The sequence below is a fragment of the Myxine glutinosa genome, chromosome 1 (assembly GCF_964187855.1).
Source record: "Myxine glutinosa chromosome 1, kmMyxGlut1.1, whole genome shotgun sequence".
Taxonomy (NCBI): domain Eukaryota; kingdom Metazoa; phylum Chordata; class Myxini; order Myxiniformes; family Myxinidae; genus Myxine; species Myxine glutinosa.
This window is the reverse complement of record NC_136261.1, coordinates 416,039,151-416,062,262: the sequence shown is the minus strand read 5'-3', so window position 1 is coordinate 416,062,262 and position 23,112 is coordinate 416,039,151. Positions and strand designations below refer to the sequence as shown.

General features: G+C 46.2%; 1 protein-coding gene and 1 pseudogene across 2 annotated transcripts in view; one reads left to right on the top strand and one right to left on the bottom strand.

Annotated features, from left to right (window-relative positions):
* The window catches only part of LOC144889617 (E3 ubiquitin-protein ligase Midline-1-like), a 489,173-nt pseudogene that overhangs the window by 338,962 nt on the left and 127,099 nt on the right, over positions 1–23,112 (top strand). The window lies entirely within an intron of this gene.
* LOC144889614 (uncharacterized) lies at positions 3,461–9,171 on the bottom strand. The gene is made up of 3 exons (XM_078770554.1): positions 4,513–9,171; positions 4,248–4,385; positions 3,461–4,156 (listed from the first exon to the last, which is right to left on the bottom strand). Exons 1-3 carry the CDS (start codon positions 9,014–9,016, stop codon positions 3,987–3,989), a joined length of 4,812 nt encoding a protein of 1,603 aa, XP_078626680.1. The 5' UTR covers positions 9,017–9,171; the 3' UTR covers positions 3,461–3,986.

The window sequence follows — 23,112 nt, the reverse complement described above, 5'->3', positions numbered from 1 at the left end:
ACAATCGCTTGTCATTCTGAGGCTAAAAATAGCCTTTACTTACAATTTTCGTTCGGAGTGCAGGCAGAAGAGATGAGTGGGGAGCAGACAGCCCGCCCGAGGGAGAGAGGTTCAAATTTGGAGAAATAACCCTTTGATACAAACAATGCTCACCTTAAAGCAAATCAGTGTGCCGGCCGGCCACAAGGCGACCTCTCCTCATCGTGCAGGGTCCGCTCCACTTCTCCTCTCGCTGCTGCATCCGAGTCACGGCACCATTCAATGTCGGGATGATCGTAATAGACTTCCACCACCAGTTGAGAATGACAAACGTTTATTAAACACCAAGTACACAGCTGGGAGGATAGAGCTTGACTCTACAGCACACATCGACAGCGTGCCATCATCAGCCTTCCAAAGGAAACACCGATTCACAGTTCATTTATATAGAGGCACACTTATCAGACAATCTCCGCTAACGTTTGCGAGGACAAAGGGAATTGGACAGTTGTGCCCCCACCGACGTCCTTCCACTGGGCCATGTCCCCCACCGGCATCCATCCTTTCGCCTCGGGGGAGTGAAGCACGCACCGTTAGGATCCGGACCAGATGTGTTTTCGAGGCTCCGAGGTGACAAGAGGTGTAATTCACTGAAGGGGGTTTGCATTCCTGGTCTTGATAAGGTCATAAAGTGTACGATGCTGTTTGATGAGTTCCAGGCGTTGGATGTACCTTTCAGCTCACATTCTTATTTAAACTTAATCCAGAGCAGGGAAGTCAAGCATATTTATCATAACTCAAGCATTATTGATTATATGAAATATAATTAATGTTTATATCAGTCTATCCGAAAAGGTCTATGTCTACGAATTCGAGCATCCCACGTATAGAGGTTCATTTTTCACACGTATAGTCCGCATTCCTACCCGCGGCTCGGGACGCCGTTTTCAAGCCGAAGGAGAGTTTTACAACAAGGCTATCTGGCCTGGAGAGAACGCATCTATACAACAAAGCCATCTGTCCTGCAAGAGGAAGCATGTAATTCTCATTTTAAAATATATATATTGGCGAAAAAACCTTTTTTATTAACTACGGATAACAGTTCAAACAACATTTATAACAGAGTTCGTACAGTAACAAACCTGCCACCGACACATGTAATTTGGAGTTGGGAGGCTGGTGAGAGTGATGACATGGCTGGTGAGGGGATGGAATGGGGGCCACACAGTGTCTTGTGGGTGGCGTTTGTTTTTGTGTTGTGGTTATATGTTTTGATGTTGTCGTGAAGTTGGAGGAAATGGATTGGTGATGATCATTGGAAACTGAGAGTGAGTGATGATTATGGAGTTTTGGAAATGTGTAAAGATTTGATTTGTGAATGGGATTTCACATGTGGAAGGCCATGGCAACCTTTGGAACATCTTGTACACCATCTATGAATTGTGCTGAGTTGTGTTGAGAATTGGATGGCAGCAGGGGAGGAAGTGTGTTTTGGGGTCTTGTGGGTGGGGAAGGTGTGTGTGTCCGCAGGTACGGATCAAGCTCTGAGGAGTGATGCCTGCGGCCCCCCTCTGCGGCAATTACCCCTGGCAGCCGTTGGTATCTTGAAATTGGAGCTCGTCGGTGGAGGGTCTGTTTGGGCGCCGTGGTGTGAGGAAGTCCCCCGGTGACCCGTGTTGCTGCGCTGGAGCAGGAGGCCGTGGAGGAGCCTGGTGTGTGTGGAGACCCTCACCGGTGAGGTAACGGCGGAAAGGGGCTGTTGGGCTATCACGGGGTCAAGAGGTAAAGGGGGGGGGGGAGGGGCAATGAACTTATAAGTCGGTTGACTTGTTTTTGGGACTGCGGGCACCACAGCCTGAAGCGCCCCCACCATCTTTTTGTGCGGTACCTCCCCGCTGCCTAGTTGAGGAATGCACACACATGAATATGACATCAATGCCATGGTCCTGCAGGGCGGTGTATTGAGAAAGTGCTTTGTTGACTTTTGAAATGCCTTGATGACTTGTGGAATGAGAATTCGTGGTTAAGGGGTTTGTGTTGTACGAATGGGGGCGAAATCCACCGAGCCATGTCACTCACCTGCAACATCGGGACAGGGCCCATGGAAATTTAGGGGGTGCATTGGGGATGGCCCCGCAGGTAGGTTTGTGTCTTGTGGCATCCACTGGGGGATGCGGTCTGTAGACTGGGGTTGTAAAAATGTATGGAGTTGTTGGAATTTTGTAAGTTGGTAAGATTTGTGGTTAAGGTAGATTTTTGTGTGTTCTTGTTTCCTCCCACCACAGGAGCGATGGAATGAAGAAAATGTACATACATGATTGCATGATGGTTAAGAGGTATAGAATGTTAAGGAAGTTTAGGTAGGTAGTCCGACTCACTGCCCACAGCCCTTCCTGATTTATTTCATAGGTTAATTAAGTGTGTGACAGTAAGTGTTAAGGCTGGAATGGTAGCGCCTGCAGTGAACCTTGCATGAGCTACGGTTCCGGGGGGGGGGGGGGGGGCTGTGTTACGAATTTGGGTGGTGATACATGTAGAGCAGAGTAGTTCTGAGCAGGTAACATGCTTCGACTGTCACGATAGGGAATGTACCTGTAATAAGTCATGTGTAGGCGTTTTGTCAGATAAAATGTATGATTGTGAATCTACCAGGAGATTCGGGTGACAGGTAGTGTCGGGGTTAATGAGTAGAGTCCTTGTATGTCTCACCTGGTAGCCAAACCTTTGTCCCTTATGGCACTGCAGACCACATAAACATTAGTTAGGACATTTAGTACAACACTAGTGACGCCCCTTCCCCCCTGACATGACTTAGGAAGAAATCGGGCTAGCACACCGCCACAAATGGCCACCACCATTTACACCTCCGAGAGGCCTATCCACCTCGCATAGCACGTGCTATAACACCAGGAGTAGGGGACGGGAGTGGGAGTGATGCAGTGGGCGTGCTCCTGGACGAGCCAGCGAGTCGGAGGCTCTGATTGGTAGAGCAGTGCGCCAATGCTGAGGTCACCGGCCAGAGATATTAACGGGGGCCAGACGCTATTTTTGGAGAGTCAGAACGGGAGAGTTTGTTTTGAGGTGCGCACCAGTTGAGCAGGAGTTCAGATCTGAATTCCGAGTTTGTGTGCACATGCAGTTTTTGAGAGTTGAGAGTCGCACAGCCCATGAGTCACGATTTGGTGTTGAGTTGAGACGAGCTCACTCCTGGTAGACAGGTCCATGCCAGGCAGAAATGGCGCCGTTTTCCAGTCAAGGTTTTCTCAGTGGATTTATATACTTTTGATCATACTCTGTCGAATAAGCTTGTGGGCCATCCTGAAATTTGCCTCAAATCCAAGATGGCGGCCAAAAATCCAAAATGGCCACCAGAATAGCTAAAATAGTATTTCTGAGAGTTGCTTTTACCCATAGATGATTTTTTTTCAACTGATTGTGGCCTATTATGATAAAGAAAGATAACTCAGTCATAACTCAGCCATAAAAATTAACAATCGGTACTTTATTAACAAAATGGCCGCCGGGCAACTTCCGTATTACGGAAACTGCTATAACTTCAGTTCCGAGTGTGATATGATTATAATTTTGGTGTCCAGTCATATGTTTTTGGGGTCAAGGAATCCATATTTGTACTTTTTATTTCAGTGAAATCATTGGTTCATAAAGAAATCTAAGATGGCTGCCAATACTGGCCACCGATGTGGCAGATTCAGTCATGTCTTGTGCTCCATAATATATATTACAATACATTTTGATTCAATTTCTTGGTTTCCAAAGTCTGGTTATCCATTTAGTTGGTTTATCATGACACTAGCTCAATAGATCATCCCCTAAATCATGGATGAACAATAAATCCAAGATGGCTGCCGCTGAACGGCTCCTAGTCAGTTTTGCTTCGTCTACCAAACTACACAGGTTTATAAAATGTATCTGAATTCCCATTCAATATGATCCCCGGCTTTGGTTATGCTTTGGGAAAAATATGTTGTTCAAAAGGCACATAATCCTCAGTTACTAAGATCAAGATCAAGATCACTCTCTTCACTCTGAAAGTCTGAATAAAGTCCACAGGTATCCGAAGAAAGTTGTTCCATGGTGCTCTCCGAATTTTCCCCATCTCCTTGGTACTCTTCATCAACTTCAGATTCTTCTGCTCTTTCTTCTGCCCCACCGATACCTATAAAAAATGTGAATGGATATAGTCGGGATTCAAAACAGTAAATCATATAAAAATAACAAAATTACGATTGCATTTTGGACTTATCTACCTTGCTTTTCTCTTTCTCTACAGTGAACTTCACTGTCTTGTACATGTTTTCTGCTTGTATTCCTGTGTCTCTTCTTCCTTGAAGGCTGGCTTCTCTCTTCTACTGCATCTTCTAAATCTGCATCATACTCCGCGAGACCTGTAAGTGGAAGGTTACACATATTTAATCTGGATGAATGCACTGCCAGTGGGAATACATTGGAGGAACTTTATGACAGGAACGAAAAGCAATGATCAAAGTAATGATATATTTTTAGTATACTTACTTTGAATTTGTCTTTTCTTGCTCTTTTTCTTGGAGAGGCTTGGAGGGAGTTGCGGGCAGGTAAACCATATTGGCCTGATACCATCATCTGTATTTTCCCATCCTCTGTCAGTGATAGAAGGATACTCAATGTTTTGCTTGAGACACTGGTACCACACCCATGCCTGAAGGTCACTCCTCTTGAGGTGTTCATTGGTGCTACTCTCGTCTGGAAGGATGCTGGAACTAGATTTCACCTTTTGAGTGTTGTACGTTCGGATCCTTGTTTCAACAAAGCTTTCTTGTTCACTTCCAGAATACATGCAGGTTCTGAAGAAGCATTTAGCACTGGTAGCATCTTGAAAAGATTGATTTGATCTGCCCAGCTGAGAGAGTAGATGGGATTTCTCTTGTTTCAACATCTTCTTCAATGGCTTGATTTTGCCGATGCGAAATGGGAATGATGTCGTGTCACATCCAGTAATGCTATGATATGCTGGGAGAGTTTGACACACTTCATCTCCAAAATGAGTCGTTAGTTTCTTGACACTGACGTACCGATGGTCAATCTTCATGAACCAGTCTTGTGGTGGTTTGCAGACAGAATAGGCATAGCTCAAGAGGATCAGTACATCTGTATCTGAAGCCTTAATCACAACCGGACCTTCGCACTTGCTTGCATGAAGAACAAGCCTGGTGTCAGCCTCATGATGGTTGCAGGATTCAAGTTGTTCAAACTTAGTTTGCGTGATCAACCATGTATTCTGTTCCTCTGTCACGGTGAGTGGAATTCTGAGTTTCGATCTGACTGAATCACTTTTGAAGTAAGTGACCATAAATTTAATCAGCTCAGTCTTGTTTTCAGCATTATGCAGAAATGCGTCCCAATCTTTGCCTCTGGGCATACTCTGCTCGGGGCTTGTGATGTGGGTTCTTCTACCAGAGATCCCTCGGCGTCGTTGGGTTAACTCCTTTGTAGTGGACGTACAGTAGGAATCAAATATGATCCCAAGCTGTTTTGGGTTTGACTGGCTTGGTGGCATGCAGAATTTCAATAGGGCATCAGTGTATTCTCCCCAAGTCTGTTGAGCCGGGATTGACTTTACAGCTGCCATTCCGTCAATCAGCCAGTTGCTTCTATTTGGCGGTTCCTCTGTAGTTGATGAAGATTCCTCAATAAGGTAGTTCCTCAGCGCTGCTTTAGAACCTTGTCGAATGTCTCGTTCTGGTGTGGCAAGGGCAAGTGGAATAGTTGTCAGGGGGTGTGAATGTGCCTCTTCAGGGGTAGTTGCCTTTCCTACCAACACACCAAATGCTTGTCGATCCTCCTTGAGAACGTTCACTGCCTTTGGATTTTTCTTGACCTTCTCCATGCCCGTTTTGATCTTGAGATTCACAATCCTGTCAAAAATGTTCATTCTGCCTTCTCCAGTAGCCTTGAGTCTAAGGTTAACAAAGTCTTGGAATTGTTTCTCTCCTGCTTCGGTTGATGACAACAATCCACTGACAATACCTTGGTTAATTTCCACTCCAGTTTTCATGTGACGCGCAGAACCAATCAGAAAAGGGTCAAAGTACTTATCCAATTGGATGACTAGGTTGCGAACCATGTTGTCATGCTGCCTCCGTGCCCCTATTGTTGTTTCCTTGTGAGTTGAAGAGGTCAGGATATGCAACCTTTCCTTCAATCTTCCTCTGAGCTTTGCCATTAAGTGACTCGTTTTTATGAACGCATCTGTTGTCTGCTTGCTGGTACTGTAACCGCCTTGCATTGGACCACCCCGGACTTTAACCTCTCTGTTGATTGTGGTCTCAGTGATCAAGTCCCCATGGATCGTAGAAAAGGGCTCGCCAGTCATCGACCCTCCGAATCCATTTTGCAACAGATCATCCCAGGCATCTTTGTGATTCACCTTCAGATTTTGGAGATTGACGTGTTGGAATGTCAGGTACCTAGCATAGTTGATGTGCCCGAAAGCAAAGCACTTTGGAAGAAGCGTTCTCTCTGCTGCCAGGTGTGTTTCAATGCTCTTCTCCCTTACAGCTGCTATGAGGCACAACATTGCTGATACGTCCTTAAGATATTCTGCTATCATTTTGGCCTGAGTTCCTGCTGATTGCATCAGTGAGGTACAGATGTCCTTGAAAATAGGTAACTGCAGAACTGATTCAAGACTTGTCTTATTTGGATTGAACCTGAGGTTGGCGACCACTTCTCTCGTATACTCGTCCAATATGGAAGCAACATCTTGTGATTTCATCCTGTGCCTCAGTAGGGCCTCAAATGACTGTTTGTGTAGACGAATGCTTCTTGCGTAGTGACGTCCTTCAAATGCTTGAGCAACAGAACCATCGGCAATAGCTCCGGCATCTACCCACCAGTCCTTCAAACCAAGACATCCATACTTCTTGAAGAGAATCTTGAGGTTCACCAGAATGGTATGGAATCCTCCCATGAGTGGTATTATTTTGTCATACCTCTCCTGATGCTGATATAGCCATGAAATGATCAACATTTTGCTGTTGATTGCCTCATCTGCATGTGCAAAAATATAGTCCAGTTCAAGATCTTCAGCAATCTGTACTATCATGTCCATGTACCATTTAATCACATTGTCTCCCGGGGGCAATGGAACGACAGGAAGATACTCCAACTTGCACTTTGTAGTGGAGCAATCAGTCACAGTTTTCATGAATGAAGTCCAAGAACCTACAGGTCCCAGCACGTCTTTATCAATCTCAGGAAAGTATTCTTCTAGGCAGTCGTCACCAACAGTACCAACGAGAACCCAAGCAATATTCCGTTCCAGAGCATCGTGTAACACTTGTGAATCTCTGTAGTCATCATTGAAGTCGGGAAAGGATGGAGGGGGTGCTCTTTTCTTAGGGATTTTGGATGCTCCATAGTCAGGCTCCTCTTGCTCAATGATATTGGACTGTTTAAGTTTTGAAGTGTTGCCAGCGGCGGTATCATCAGCATGTACAGCCTGGAATATTGTACCAGTTGTGTGATGAGTAGTTTGGGCTCCCGTCAGCGTCTGCTGTTTACCATCTGAGTTATCAAATGTTATATGTACACTTCGACCCTTGACGAAACCTGGAGGTAGCATCTTCTTGTGCTCCATGCTGATGGACTTTGCCCAATTATTGTTCAAGTCACGGACATCTGTGTATGGTATTCCAACGCCACATCGATTCAAGAGAGTAGTTGCCTCTTTGCTACCAGTGATTCTATGTATGGTCAAACTCAAAGCAGTTCCTAATGGTGATCGCTCACCTTTGACCATTTTTTCCCAGCTCTGAGTTATAGCTGAAATTTTCTCCGCTTCAGCGTTGCTTGTTGCCGTAGCATACCCAAATGCGTTTGTAGATCTCCTGGGATTGATTGACCAAGAAATGGCATTGAAGATACAGTGAAGAGGTCTGTGACTATCGAGTAGATCAAACAGCTCATCTGGTTCAAGGGGCCATTTGATATCATACCTCTGTGAAAGTTTACGACGAATCAGCTTTGAAAATGCTATTGTCAAATCAGATTCACGTAGACCATTTCCTTCAATTGTAGCCGCAGAATACGATATCGGATTGACCGCAGTGGAATGGACAACTAGCCGGTTCCCAAACAAGTGGAAGTCGATGGCGTCACCAAATTTCTCAGTCAGTCGTTTTTTCAACATGCAGGTTTTTGAAATCGGAGGGTCCTCAAGTTCATTGTCTTCACTGATCTCCTTTATGTCCTCAATCAATTCTCTCAGGAAATACGCCTTTTGATCCTTGACTACCATGCGGTGAAACAGTTTGAAAAAGCTGTCCATAACCTCGGTAGCTAATCTATCCTTCTCTGCTGCATCCGCTGACAGCAACTTTCTATCATATGCATAGGTAAAATTGTCATAACAACTTTTATGATAGTACACATCAACTGCAAACATGTCATATGATGCTCCACTCAGAATAACATCGAGTCGCTTCGCTGCATCATGGAACTTATCTCCTTCATCTTTGATTTTCATGTCCTTTGAACGTTCTACTTTACTGACAGCATTCTTCTCGGAGCATCTACCAAGACCACCACTATTGTACGGTTTACTGTCATCTTTCGTATCCACGTTGCACACGAAACAGATTTGCTTTTTCTCAAGTGACCCCCTGCGTATCCTATACGCGGGAGCAGCAACTGGTTCATTCGACTCATGAATATTCTCTGAACTGGAAACGGGAAGTTTGCGAGACTGGGCTTCCTTTCGGGCAATTCTGTTCCGAAATGTGATTCTACAGTTCTCATGAATCTTGACATCATGGCCTGCACTAGATAGTCTCACAGCGGCTGATTGAAATTCAGCATATGGTGCCTGAGTACACAGACTCTTGTCAACTTTAACCCATCTTCCCGCTAATTCTTGAATAGACTGCAATCCCTCCTCAGTCATATTATAAGCTGACTCAACGTCCTTAATAGTTTCATTACAGAGGCAGCACAACGGTTTGTCGCCCCTTGCTAAACTCAAAATCGGCGTGGATGCCATTGTGCAACCCTTTTCTCCTGTGCCAAAAAAGTTTTGTCTTTATGTAGTAATTTTATGAGGATTCACTGTATCTGCTAAGCCAGGATTCATGGAATCATTTCTTTGCGTCCGCATTCATGGAATCATTTCTTTGCATCCGGATTCAAGGAATCTGAAATGGAAACCAAGAAATTGAATCAAAATGTATTGTAATATATATTTCACTGAAATAAAAAGTACAAATATGGATTCCTTGACCCCAAAAACATATGACTGGACACCAAAATTATAATCATATCACACTCGGAACTGAAGTTATAGCAGTTTCCGTAATACGGAAGTTGCCCGGCGGCCATTTTGTTAATAAAGTACCGATTGTTAATTTTTATGGCTGAGTTATGACTGAGTTATCTTTCTTTATCATAATAGGCCACAATCAGTTGAAAAAAAATCATCTATGGGTAAAAGCAACTCTCAGAAATACTATTTTAGCTATTCTGGTGGCCATTTTGGATTTTTGGCCGCCATCTTGGATTTGAGGCAAATTTCAGGGTGGCCCACAAGCTTATTCGACAGAGTATGATCAAAAGTATATAAATCCACTGAGAAAACCTTGACTGGAAAACGGCGCCATTTCTGCCTGGCATGGACCTGTCTATGGCCCCTGGCAGTTCAGTAGAGAGTGGATTCATGGTCGAGAGTTGGTTTTGCAGTGCGCAGTTGGCAGTGAGCAGTTGAGAAGCGAGTTGGGAGGACGAGATGTGCAGTCACACCTGCGTTCTCTCCGTTCCTGTCTTTTCATGCTTCGTGTGGGGATCGACCTCGTGTGAAGCCACTGGCCTGCGTTGGGTGCTTTGGAGCTTGGTGAACGGACCTCGTGGGCAGCGAGAGGATCGGAGCTCTGAGCAAGACCTCATGGTGTGCGGTCGGGCCGAGCGGGCTGGTGTTGGACAGCAGCAGAAGAATACGACAAAGACAGATAAGCCGAGCTCCGCGTATACATTTAACATAACGTGTTCTTTTTATTAATTCACATCCCCTGTTCATGTTTGAAATCTGTTGTGAGTGGGATCCCAATTTAGTACCTTATTTTAATACCAGCGCATGCTTTTTCCTGTCCTTGCTTTCATTGATAAACCCTTACATTAATTTTTGTACAAATACCTGAACGCAGTTTACCGGGTGGTTGATTTCACAGTTAAGGCTGTGGAAACTTGCGCCGCTTCCCTCCATTCCGCACGCTTAGGTGTTTTAGATTTTGGAATCCGCCATTGAGTTTCCGCCTCGTAGTTAAAGCCTTCGTGATTGGTATCCGCGCCCGCCAGATATTAATTTCGGCGGTTGCACGACAATATGATTAAAATCACAAACAAGGATATCTAATTCCCAACAAACTATGAAAACAAACAAACTATTCATAATGTATTCATTATCATAGATTCTCCCCACTTTTTTTTTTTTAAACATGAGGAATTAGTTCTATAGTGTTTACTACTTGTATGTAATCTTCAAATGGTGCCTTACATCATATTAATTTCATGGTGTGTAACTTATAGTGATATGCATGCACTAATCTTACAACCAGCACAATTCATAACATTTCTTTATCCAAATTACCAAAAAGATCGTCCTCATCTTAATCCACATATAGTTCTGTTCTCATCACCATGTCATGATTAATTAATTTGTTCCAACACACTGTAACCAAGGCTTTAAACCGAGCCTCCACCAAAACTATTCCTAATTACAATTATTAATTTAACTCAAAATACGAGTTAAACAAAAATTCGAACAATTAACTTCAAAGAGTCAACAAATTCATTTTATAAACAGATCTAATTTTCAACCAATGGTTTTCCTTGCCAACTGTCATATTGTAACATTTTAATAAACCTTTGGAAACATTTTCCCAATCAATAAATTCCCTTTTTACTTTCCAAATACTCATCTGTAAATTACGTATTCAATTACAGTTTCTCCCAATTTGTTTGGCCTTAATGGCCGTATAAGTTGGTGTTTACATGCAGTATCCTTATTCTGATCCTTTGTATGTTGTAGGAACTATCCAAGAAAGTGTTACTCCCCTACAGCTGTTTATTGTCTATTGCTATGCCACGAGTGAGTACCAATGACACCAGTATGCAAATATAGGTGTCCCAAATTATTGAAATATATATTACAGGTTGTATTTTTTTTTTGGTTTTTGTTTTTGTATACAAGATCGAGGCTCGTGAAAGAGCTAACATGAATCACCCAAAAAGGCAACGGACACATAAAACACAAAATAAGGGGAGCGGAACACAAGATGGGGAGAGAGAGGGAAGGACACAAACACAACATTTGAGACCAAGGACATCGAGAGAAATGTTGGAGGGGGAGGGCTTGGGGGGAGGTGGGAGAGGTATAAAACACATCAACACTGCAAGGACTTCCAGGAAAGAAGTTGGAATTTCAAAAAAAAGTGTATCTGGTGTGAATTAGCGGGGGTAGAAAAGATCAAGGTTTTGGATGGGGGAAGATAAGAGATGGTGGTGAACAGCTGTTTTAAAGACATGGATGGAGGAGTGGGATTGAAGGGAGTGGGGGAGTTTGTTCCAGAAGCGGGAGAAAAGGGGAATGAAAGAGTGAAGGTGAGCAGGGAGCCCAGATTTTGGCAGTTTAACCATAAGAAGGTTGCTGGCAGTATCTTGTGCGACCTGTAGGAATATTACGGGGACAGAGCACAGAGAGAGCTGGGGGAGCAAGGCCGGAGAGGTGTCAGTAGAAGACAGAAAGACCACAAACCTGTGTGCGGTGAGTGATTGAAAGGCCCTCGGAGTTAGGTTCATCGCAGGAGATTCCAATAATTCTGAAAGCTTTGGTTTCAACAGCGTGATGCCGAGCTAGGTGTGAGGCAGCAGCACTGGCCCAGAGGGGGGAACAGTATTCCATTGAGCTGCGGATGAAAGCCTTGTATGAGGCGAGGAGCTCAGGTGTGCCAAGGAAGGACTTCGCACGACGGAGGATGCCCAGTCGGCGACTGGCTTTGGAGGCCAGCTTGGAAATGTGATTATCCCAAGAAAGATCATGGCAGATAGTGAGACCCAAAAGCTTGAGCGACAGAACTTCTTGGGGAGGATTGTTGAGAAAGTAGAAGGGTGGGTTTTCCAGTCGGTCCTTTCAGAGAGACATAGTAAGAGTGTGGGATTTGTCAGGATTGAAAGACATGTTCCACTTGTTTAACCAGTCTGTGATTTTGTCCAGGTCTGCAGAGAGTGAGGAGGCTGCAGACTGCCGATCTGAGGGACGTGGAATGGAGCGGCAGATAGTGGATTCATCAGCAAAGAGATAGAGAGGATTTTTCAGATAGTCGGAGAGATCATTGATGAAGACCAGAAATAGCACAGGGCTCAGAACACTACCTTGGGGAACTCCAGCCAGAACAGGGAGGGCAGATGAGAGAAATCCATTCAGGGCCACACGTTGCCTATGACCAAAGAGGAGGTCCGCAAGCCATCAGTGGAGATTTCCATGGATATCATAGGAGGAGAGTTTGGTGAGAAGAGCTGGGTGCCAGACTGTATCGAAGACTTGTGATATGTCAAGAGAGACAGTTCTAATTTCCTGTTTGGCATTGAGGACCTCCATCCATTGTTGAGACAGGAGAAGCAGCATGTCCAGAGTAGAATGGCCTGGTCTGAATCCAAGTTGATGATCAGAGACCAAGCCATTGGAGAAGAGGAAGGATTTGAAATCTGAAGCATGATGGATTCCATGACTTTGCTGATAATTGGGAGCAGGCTGATTGGTCTGTAGTTGCAAGGATCTGTTTTGCACCTTTTTGTGTAAAGTGGTAATGTTTGCTGATTTCCAAGATGCTGGCAGATGACCTTGAGCAAAAGAGAGGGTGAAAAGAATAGAGAGAGCGTGGGATGGAGCAGCAGAGCAGGATTTTACGACCCATGGGCTGATGCCGTCTGGTCCAGTTGCAGAATCAGAGTCGAGGTTTGACGAAAACTTCTCCACCTTGTCAGGAGAGAAGGACAAAGAGTCCAGGAGCAGTTGGGTTCGACTGGGAAAGGTGGGAACAGAGAGAGATGGGTTTGGGACACAAGATTTTGAGGCAAACACAAAGTTGAGGCATTCGGCTTTGTCACGTGCGGTGTCAACTGTGTCGCCATTTGAGGTATGGGAGGGGATGGAGGGGGAACAAACATCAGAAACGGATTTGAACAGACGCCACCAGGATTTGAAGGAAGGAGACAGGTTTGAGAGTTCAATCTTGAGTGTGGATAGATAGTGCTTCCTGGCACTCCTGAGGGTAGACACACACTTGTTCCGAGCTTGGTGGAAGAACTGAGATTGCCTTCAGTTGGATTTGCCTTCCAAGAGGCAAAGGCAACTTGTTTCAGGGCAACTGCCTCACCACAAGATTCAGTGTACAATGGACGGGAGGAAGGGTAAGACATCTGAAGACGAGATGGAATAAATCTGTGCACGAGATAGAGCAGTTTGCTTTGGAAGAATTCCCAGGAAGAATTGATGTCAGAGGCAGTAGAGATGGGATTCCAGTCCAGATGATTGATGGCTGCTTGCAGACGGTGCCAGTCATCCTGAGTGAAATGCCAGACTCGTCGGCGCTGAGGAGGCTCTGTGAGAATGGCCAGAGAGATGACCACTTTAACAAGCACATGATCAGAAGAACCGATTGAAGCAGAAGAAGAGCAGCAGACATTTGCAGGGAAGTTTGTCATAAGCAAGTCTAGAAGAGAAGATACTCCATTGACTGATATCCGGGTCGGGAATTTGACAGATTGTGTCAGTCCCAATGAGTCGCAGATGTCCCGACCGCGGTAGCGTTTGGCGGGACGGATAGCAGACGCGAGCCCCCGGTGAGTTGTGTGCAGCAGGGACCGGCAGGGATCGGTGCCGCATCGGTCTCACAGGGCCAGGCATGCACGATTCGTGCCGGCCCCCGCACTGTATGGTTGGTGCTACGGTAGAATTCCTAATCCTTATGACAAAGAAAACTCCAACTTGTTTCTCACACAAGGTTTATTAAAACTGTAGAGGGTTGTTACATAAACGTACTAATTCAAGATATTGACTAACTAATGAACTAACTAAACTTAACGAAGCGTCGTTCTGCCGGTCATGGCAAAGCTTCACAGTCTTCTTCTGTTGCGCAGATCTTCCCAGTTCCTTGGCCAGCGATCTATATAGCAAAGGCCTCTTTCCTTATATGAGCATGGATTTCAGAATTCCATACAGGGCCTTTCAGCCCAGATAGCAAGACACTTGCAAAACTCTGGTTTCTATCTTGAAGAGTTCCAAAAGCCTTTTTGGACAGCTGTTATCATTTAAAATGGTGAAGCACTTCTTATCTGTTCTCAATAGGTCATTCCCTTATGACCTGTCCGGGACAGGAATGCACTTAGCTTTTTCTCCTCCAGGTTTCATTTCTACAGAGTTACACAGAAAAACACATTCTGGAAAAGAATGATATGAGAACAAATAATATACAAATATATTTGTATACTTCCCCAGTGCCGTGCCGTGGCGGCAAAGGCGAACGGTGAGGTTCAAGGGGAGGTAGGAGATTTCGGAGCCATGCACCTTGGCGGGTGCGGTGCTCCGACCATGGCCGGTTGGGCCATCGTGCGTGGGACCGCGATGCCCCACGCAGGGATGGAGCCCTGCACCTCGGCCCATCCATACCTCCTCCTTGGATCGAAAATGCCGGACGGACCCAACATACAGGCGACAAACCACCCACATGGATCGCCTGGCCCTTCGAGGCCGAGCTGTGACGACGTACCTCCATAGATGGAGAGGCTCGAAGTGTAGCGGACTGATGAGAGTAGTGTACCCCACGTGGGGGAATGGTAGTGTTACCATTCCTCACACAGGGCCCATGAGCATTAGTTTAGGGGGATGGCAGTGATAGGCACATGGAGGTGCCAGCAATGGTTACCTCCATGGGGCACCAAAACTGGCCGAGGGAAGGCTAGGATAATGTTGGGGAACTAGCACACTGTAGGGACAAGATTTAAATAGTGACACTTGTACTGTAGAGGGGACATAGCCAGCTTAGATGGATGTTAAAGAAAGGGAGTGCATAGTTTAAAGGGACGATGGGGAAGCATGAGAGTAGGGGAAGTAGGTAGATAGATGATGCTGTGTGTTTGAGGAATTGTGTGTTGAGAACAAATGACATTGTGTTTGAGGTGTGTGAGCACAAAAGGTGTGTGAGAAAAGTGGTGTGCGAAATAAATGGTGTGTGAGAATATTTGGTGTGGAATGCTTGGTGTGGAATAAAAGGTGTGGAATGCATGGTGCGAAGGAGTGAATGGGGGGAGGTGTAACCCATTCACGGATGCCCGGGGTGGGTAGTGTAAAGCCAGGTAGAGGGCATAGGCAAAATTTGTATGGATATTGACACCTGTGGTGTGGGCAGTAGCAAGTAGTGTTTTCTTGGGTGCATGAGTATGTGGAATGGCTGGGCGTGTGGCTTAATTGGTGCGTATGGTTATTGGGGCACTCTGCCGCTGGTAGATTGTCAGCCAGGTGAGGCCGCAGGTAGGCTCTGGGAGCCGGTTAGGTTAGTTGTGAGTGTGGCCCGAGGATCCAAGGGAAGGACCCGGGTTGCCCAATGCCAAGGTGGGCATCAGGAGGGTAAGTGCCAGGAAGGGCCTTCCCCAGTTAGGGTAGTTGTGTGTTGTTGAGTGGGGTCCGAGGATCCGAGGAGATGACCCGGGTTGCCCAATGCAAAAGTGAGCATCAGGGGGTAAACTGCCAGGAGGGGCCTTCCCCAGTTTAGGTAGTCGCAGGAGCAGGTAAGCTCGGGTGGCGACTTCAGTGGTGGAGGTGCGCAGTTAGGTAGACCTGCTGGTAGAGCCACACGACCCAGCCCCGAAATTGTGCAAGGGCACACTGTGAAAACTCGTTGTGAGTGAGACCTAAATTTCAAGGGCACCGCAGTGTGGGCAATGGGAATTCAGGTTCTTAGAACCACATAGTTTAATGAGGCCGATTGGCAGGGTATGACCCCAGGTAGTTTAAGAGTTAATGTTACTAGAGTAGTTAGGATATGAGAAATCCCTTCACAACATCCACAGCCAGTCACCAAGGAGGATGAAGCTCCACACCAGGGCTCTGTAAACTCTTTGAGATGTTAGACGCATCATGACGTAATGTGACATTGTGTTTGTTCCATCCCTTCCTTCCTGGGAGGGATTGGAAGATGAATTTTGAGATAGAGTGGGATATGGGAGACACGACGTAGAGACGGATTGTAAATACAAGGTGGGCTAGGGTAATATAGCCGATGGTGGGGGCCGGGGGGGTACGGATGGATAGGGACGAGCCTGCTCTGCTCGCTCTTCCGCATCCCTCACACTGCATTACCTTGTTTTCTATGTGCCATTGCATCTTTTCCGCTTTGCTTGTTGTGCCTTGTCTCTCCCCCCACCCCAAGACCATTTTTGGAGGTGGAACTGTGCAGCACCATCGACCTGTGCAGCATCCTTACTGCACCTTGCTGCATTGTGCAGCCGAAATGCGAGGCCCTTTTCTGCCATGTCCTTCTGCTGCACCCTTGGTACATCTGTGCAGCACTTTGCTGCCACAAACAACTTTGCTGCACATTATTACACTCATGGACCACAAGCTTTGTGGCCTTGCATCTCTGCTGTGCAGCGCCTTGCTGCAAAATCATCTTGCATCTTCGGACCACTTGATGCGTGGCATTAATGCCAAGCAGTCGGACCACATTGGAGTGGCCCTGCCTGGCAAAGGAAAGAAGAAATGAAATAAAAGCCTCTTTTTTTTTATCATGGTGTGCTAGGAATTAGAAGATGTGCAAGGTTAGATAGCCCTGAAGATTAAAAATGGCCTGGATGCCGGTCCGGGGGCTAGCCGGTTTGATATATGCACACAGAAGAAGCAAGAAGCAAGATGCAAGAAGCAAGCAGCAAGTGTCATGATTTTGAGTGTGTTTTTGCTGTGCTTTCTCTCCCCTCCAATTTTCTCTTCCAAAAAGGACAGGTCCTGGGTCATAGAATTGTAAATAAGGTTAAGTTCTGTGCTTGTAAATATAAGAATGCTGTCCACCGGCTATGTGTTTAGTTTGAAATTCCAGAAATACTCGGTTAGTTGTGGGCGTGAATCTGATATGAAGCTACTCAACGCAATAGGAAGGACATATCTAGTGTTTTAAAACTGTCGCACACACGGGACAGACTAAATGTTAGGGGGAATCACACCTACAGTCATGTGAAAAAGTAAGATCTCGGTAATCTCGCGAGATCTCGGAGACGGTGGGAGGGATTTTCGAAGCTCCACACGGTCTCCACGTTTTTCGAAGTTAAGTCTGTTCACAATTGTATTTTGTCGAAACTGTATTTATCTTTCGGTGTGTGAAGTTATTGTGTGCAACTTTGGTTGTTTCTCGGTGTTTATCTTTCATAAATTGATCGTCTGTTTGCCGTGTCGCGAGCAAGGCCTTTGCCGCGTCGCGAACGATTTGAAATCGAAGTTAAGTGATTGTTCCCATTTGTATTTTCGTTAAAACTGTATTTATTTATGGTGTTGTACGTTTATTGTGTCCCGACGAAGATTTTTCGGTGCAAATCTTTCATACCTGTATTGAAAATCGTGTTAATTTGTGTCGTGTCTTGAGGCCTTGTACAATGTGCACTGTACAACCTTGAGGCTTTGTTTTTCTCTCAGCGGTCCGTCGTTTGTGATCCAATAACTTTCGTTTTCTGTATTCCCAGTCTTTTCACCCATTGCCTACTTCCTTGTGTAAATCTCATCTCAAAAAAAAAAAAAAAAAAAAAAAAAATTTCCTTCTCTGTTCTCATTCGTTTATTCATTCTTATTCGTTCGTTCGTTCTTCGACCACGTGTTTCTCCCCCATTTCCCCAGATAGTTTTCACTCATTAACCTTCAATGTTTACACTTTCCCCTCAAGTTATGTATTCCGTCATATTTTATAACACCTTTTTCTTCTTCTTCTTTAAAAGGCTGCTTTCGACTTGCTCACCAAATCAATTCATCCCAAAAAAAATATCCATCTCCTATAGTGCCTTTTTTCTACATTCCCTAAACTCTCCTGCACTCCATCCTCCATCCAACGTCCTTAAACGTATTTTTAACTCGAAGGTCACAAGAAACTCATTTTGCAATAAATGTTCGTTTCCCATAAATTGTACACTTTCAAAAATCCAATCTCACCCCTCCCCTCCAAATCTTCCCCACAACCCCTCCCCTCCAAATCTTCCCCATCACCCCTCCCCTCCAAATCTTCCCCATCACCCATCCCTTTCAAATCTCCCCCCTTGCCCCCTCCCTCCTAAACTACCCCCTTACCTCTCCCCGCCAAGCCGCCCCCTCGCCCCTCCCCTCCTTGCCTCCTGCCTCACCCCTCCCCTCCAAATCTCCCCCATATCCCATCCCTTTCAAATCCCTCCCCTTGTCCCTTCCCTCCCAAACTCCACCCTCACCCCTCCCCTTCAAATCTCCCCACCCTCATTGCTTCTCAATTTCCCCCCTCTCACTCCCCCTCCTCAAAGCGTCCTCCCCACTTCTTCCCCCATCAAACTCTCACCTCCATCTCCCCCAACCTTCTGCCTCGCTCTTCCCCCTCCTCAAATAACACCTCATTGTGGCTCACCCAATCACCATCAAACCTTTTGTCCGCCCCATCCTTCCCTTTCTCCGAGCTATTCTGAAATCTCTGACACACGTTCAACAGCTCTCCCTACCTCTTCCACCTCTTCCACATCTTACCCTACCCCTCCTCCCCCCTGTTCTGTATCTGATGCTCCCCCTTCCTCTTCATTAACGGTATGGACCTCAAACATCCGGGGCCTTCGTTCAAACTTAACTGATCTCTCCATACAGGTTGCTTCTGTCAAACCAGACGTGATCTGCTTAACAGAAACTTTCCTCCTTTATGATGTCTCTGATTCCATAGTATCTCTCCCGGGCTACTCCCTCCTCCGGTATGATAGACCTGAGCCTCGTCCTGGAGGCGGGGTTGCTATCTTTATCAAAAACTCTCTTCCTCACTCGCCCTGCACTGCACTCTCTCCACCTCACCCCCAGGAATACCTCTGGCTACGGCTTCCCCTTCGCTCCCACCTCTTGTTCATATGTGTGTTGTACCGTCCACCAAACAGTGATGACTCCATCTACATCTCGCTGTCTGATGATATGGACCAACTTCTATCTACTCATCCCAACTCTCTCTTCCTCATATGTGGTGATTTCAACTGTCATCATGCCAGTTGGCTGGGTGTGGGTACCTCTCTCACCAGCCATGGCTCCTCAGCAAAGGACTTCTGCGACTCACTGGGACTGACACAATCTGTCAATTTCCCGACCCGGATCTCAGTCAACGGAACATCTTCTCTTCTGGACTTGGTTATGACTAACTTCCCTGAAAATGTCTGCTGCTCTTCTTCTGCTCCGATCGGATCATCTGATCATGTCCTTGTTAAAGTGGACATCTCTCTGACCATCCTCAGGGAGCCTGCTCAGCGTCGACGAGTCTGGCATTTCACTCAGGCCAACTGGCACGGTCTTCAAGCAGCCATCAATCATCTGGACTGGTCTCCCATCTCTACCACCTCTGACATCAACTCATCCTGGGAATTCTTCCAAAGTAAATTGCTCTCTCTCATGCACAGATTTATCCCATCTCGTCTTCAGTTGTCATACCCTTCCTCCCGTCCATGGTACACGGAATCTTGTGGTGAGGCTGTTGCCCAGAAACAACTTGCCTTCGTCTCCTGGAAAGCAAATCCAACGGAAGGAAATCTCATTTCCTTTCACAAAGCCCGAAACAAGTGTGTGTCCGCCCTCAGGAGAGCCAGGAAACAATATCTCTCCGTTCTCAAGACCGAACTCTCTTATCTGTCTCCCTCTTCCAAATCCTGGTGGCATCTGGTCAAATCCGTTTCTGGTGTTTGTTCCCCCTCCATCCCCTCCCTTACCTCAAACGGCTACACAGCTGACTCCGCACTTGAAAAAGCTGAATGCCTCAACTCTGTGTTTGCCTCTAAATCTTGTGTCCCAAACCCATCCCTCTCTGTACCCACCATACCCAGTCGTACCCTGCTGCTCCTGGACTCCGTGTCCTTTCCTCCTGACAAGGTGGAAAAGTTTCTGTCAACCCTCGACTCTGATTCTGCAACTGGACCCGACGGCATCAGCCCACGGGTCCTAAAATCCTGCTCTGCTGCTCTATCTCACCCTCTCTCTGTTCTCTTCACCCTCTCTTTTGCTAAAGGTCAACTGCCATCTGCTTGGAAATCAGCCAACATCACCGCTTTGCACAAAAAAGGTGCAAAAACAGATCCTAGCAACTACAGACCAATCAGCCTTCTCCCAATTATCAGCAAAGTCATGGAATCCATCATTGCTTCGGATATGGAATCTTTCCTCTTCTCCAATGGCTTGATCTCTGATCATCAATTTGGTTTCAGACCAGGTCACTCTACTCTGGACATGCTGCTTCTGCTGTCTCAACAATGGATGGAGGTCCTCAATGCCAAACAGGAAATTAGAGCTGTCTCCCTCGACATATCACGTGCTTTCGATACGGTCTGGCACCCCGCTCTGCTCACCAAACTCTCCTCCTTTGGTATCCATGGAAATCTCCATGCATGGCTGGCGGACTTCCTCTCTCGTCGTCGTCAACGTGTGGCCCTGAATGGGTTTCTCTCATCTCCTCTTCCTGTTCAGGCTGGAGTTCCCCAAGGCAGTGTTCTGGGCCCCGTGCTTTTTCTGGTCTTCATCAATGATCTCTCTGACTCTCTCGCAAATCCTCTCTATCTCTTTGCTGATGACTCCACTCTCTGCCTCTCCATTTCTCTTCCCTCAGATCGGCAGTCTGCTGCCTCCTCACTCTCTGAAGACCTGGACAAAATCACAGACTGGTCAAACAAGTGGAACATGTCTTTCAATCCTGACAAATCTCACACTCTTACTATGTCTCTCCGAAAAGATCGACTGGACAACCCTCCCATCTACTTTCTCAACAATCCTCTCCAAGAAGTTCTGTCGCTCAAGATTTTGGGACTCACTATCTGCCATGATCTTTCTTGGGAAAACCACATTTCCAAGCTGGCCTCCAAAGCCAGTCGCCGACTGGGCATCCTCCGTCGTGCGAAGTCCTTCCTCGGCACAGCTGAGCTCCTCACCACATACAAGGCTTTCATCCGCAGCTCAATGGAATACTGTTCTCCCCTATGGGCCGGTGCTCCTGCCTCACACCTAGCTCGGCTTCACGCTGTTGAAACCAAAGCTTTCACAATTATTGGAATCTCCCGCGATGAAGCTATCTCTGAGGGCCTTTCACTCACTCACCGCAGGCAAGTAGGTGGTCTTTCTGTCTTCTACCGACTCCTCTCCGGCCTTGCACCCCCAGCTCTCTCTGTGCTCTGTCCCCCAAATATTCCTACAGGTCGCACAAGATCTGCCAGCAACCCTCTGATGGTTAAACTGCCGAAATCTAGGCTCTCTGCTCACCTTCACTCTTTCATTGCCTCTTTTCTCCCGCCTCTGGAACAAACTCCCTCACTCCCTTCAATCCCACTCCTCCCTCCAGGTCTTTAAAACAGCTGTTCACCACCATCTCTTATCTTCCCCCATCCAAAACCTTGATCTTTTCTACCCCCGCTAATTCACCCCAGATCCACCTTGTTTGAAATTCCAACTTCTTTCCTGGAAGTCCTGGCAGTGTCCATATGTTTTATACCTCTCCCACCGCCCCCTTCCCATGCCCCCCCCCCCCCCAAGCCCTCGCCCTCTCTCAGATCTCTCGATGTCTCCATGTCTCTCGGTCCCTGCTCTCAAATGTTGTGTTTGTGTCCTTCCCCCTCTCTCCCCATCTTGTCTACCGCTCCCGATGTTATATGTTTTATGTGTCGGTTTGTCTTTCTGTGTGATTAATGTTCGCTCTTTCACGAGCCTCGATCTTGTATACAAAAAAAAAAAAAAAAAAAAAGTACACCCCATGTAAAGTTTTGACTGTTTCAACATATTTCAACATACAGCTATTTGATCTTAATTTCAACAATATTGATAGATAAAGGTGATATAATATAACAAATATCATGAAACATTTACATTTTGTAGTCCATTGTATAATTTTTAAATAAACATAAATGCAAATTTCGCATGTGGAAAAAGTAAGTACACCCTTGGCTCTAATAGGTGTTATTTCCCCCTTTGGCAGAAACAACCTCAAGTAGGCGTTTCTTATAACTGTCGACCAGTCTCCGACATCGACTGGGAGAAAATTTTGCCCACTTATCCATGCAGAATTCTTTCAGCTGTGTGATGTTTGAGGGGTTTCTTGCATGCACAGCTCGTTTCAAATCCCCCCTCCCCCCCCCCCCCCCCCCACAATATCTCGATGGGATTTAGATCAGGGCTTTGACTTGGCCATTCCAGAACCCTCCATTTCTTTCCTTTCAGTCATTCCTTGGTGGATTTACTGGTATGTTTAGGGTCATTGTCATGTTGCAAGGTCTACCTTCCGTTGAGCTTCAACTTTACGACAGATGGCCTCACATTATCCTCAAGCACCCTCTGGTACAATGAAGAATTCATAGTGGATTATATGATGGTGAGCTGCACAGGCCCTTATGCAGCAAAGCTGCCCCAAACCATAATATTTCCACCACCATGCTTTGCAGTTGATATCAGGTTCTTGTGGTCAGATGCTGTCTTTGCTTTTCGCCAAACATGTCTTCTGGTACTGTGGCCAAATAGCTCTACCTTTGACTCATCTGTCCAGAGCACATTGTTCCAGAAGTGCTGGTCTTTGCCATGGTGTTCATTGGCAAACTTTAGTCTTGCCCTGATGTTCTTTCTGGACAGCAAAGGTTTCCTCCTGGCACACCTCCCATGTAGATCAAATTTGTGCAACCTCTTTCTAATGGTAGATTTGTGCACTTTGACATTAACAGTGGCAAGACCTACCTGTTGGTCCCATGATGACATTCTGGGGTTCTTAGAGACTTCTTTCGGCATCTTGCGGTCTGCTCTTGGGCTGAACTTGCTGGGGCGGCCTGGCCTGAACAAGTTGGCAGTTGTTTGGAATCTTCTCCACTTGTAGATGATCT

Coding starts and splice junctions, on each gene's coding strand:
- LOC144889614 (XM_078770554.1), bottom strand. CDS start 9,016: ATGGCATCCACGCCGATTTTGAGTTTAGCAAGGGGCGACAAACCGTTG. Junction 4,386..4,512: donor CAAGAAAAGACAAATTCAAA/GTAAGTATACTA, acceptor TTCCACTTACAG/GTCTCGCGGAGTATGATGCA. Junction 4,157..4,247: donor TAGAGAAAGAGAAAAGCAAG/GTAGATAAGTCC, acceptor CATTTTTTATAG/GTATCGGTGGGGCAGAAGAA.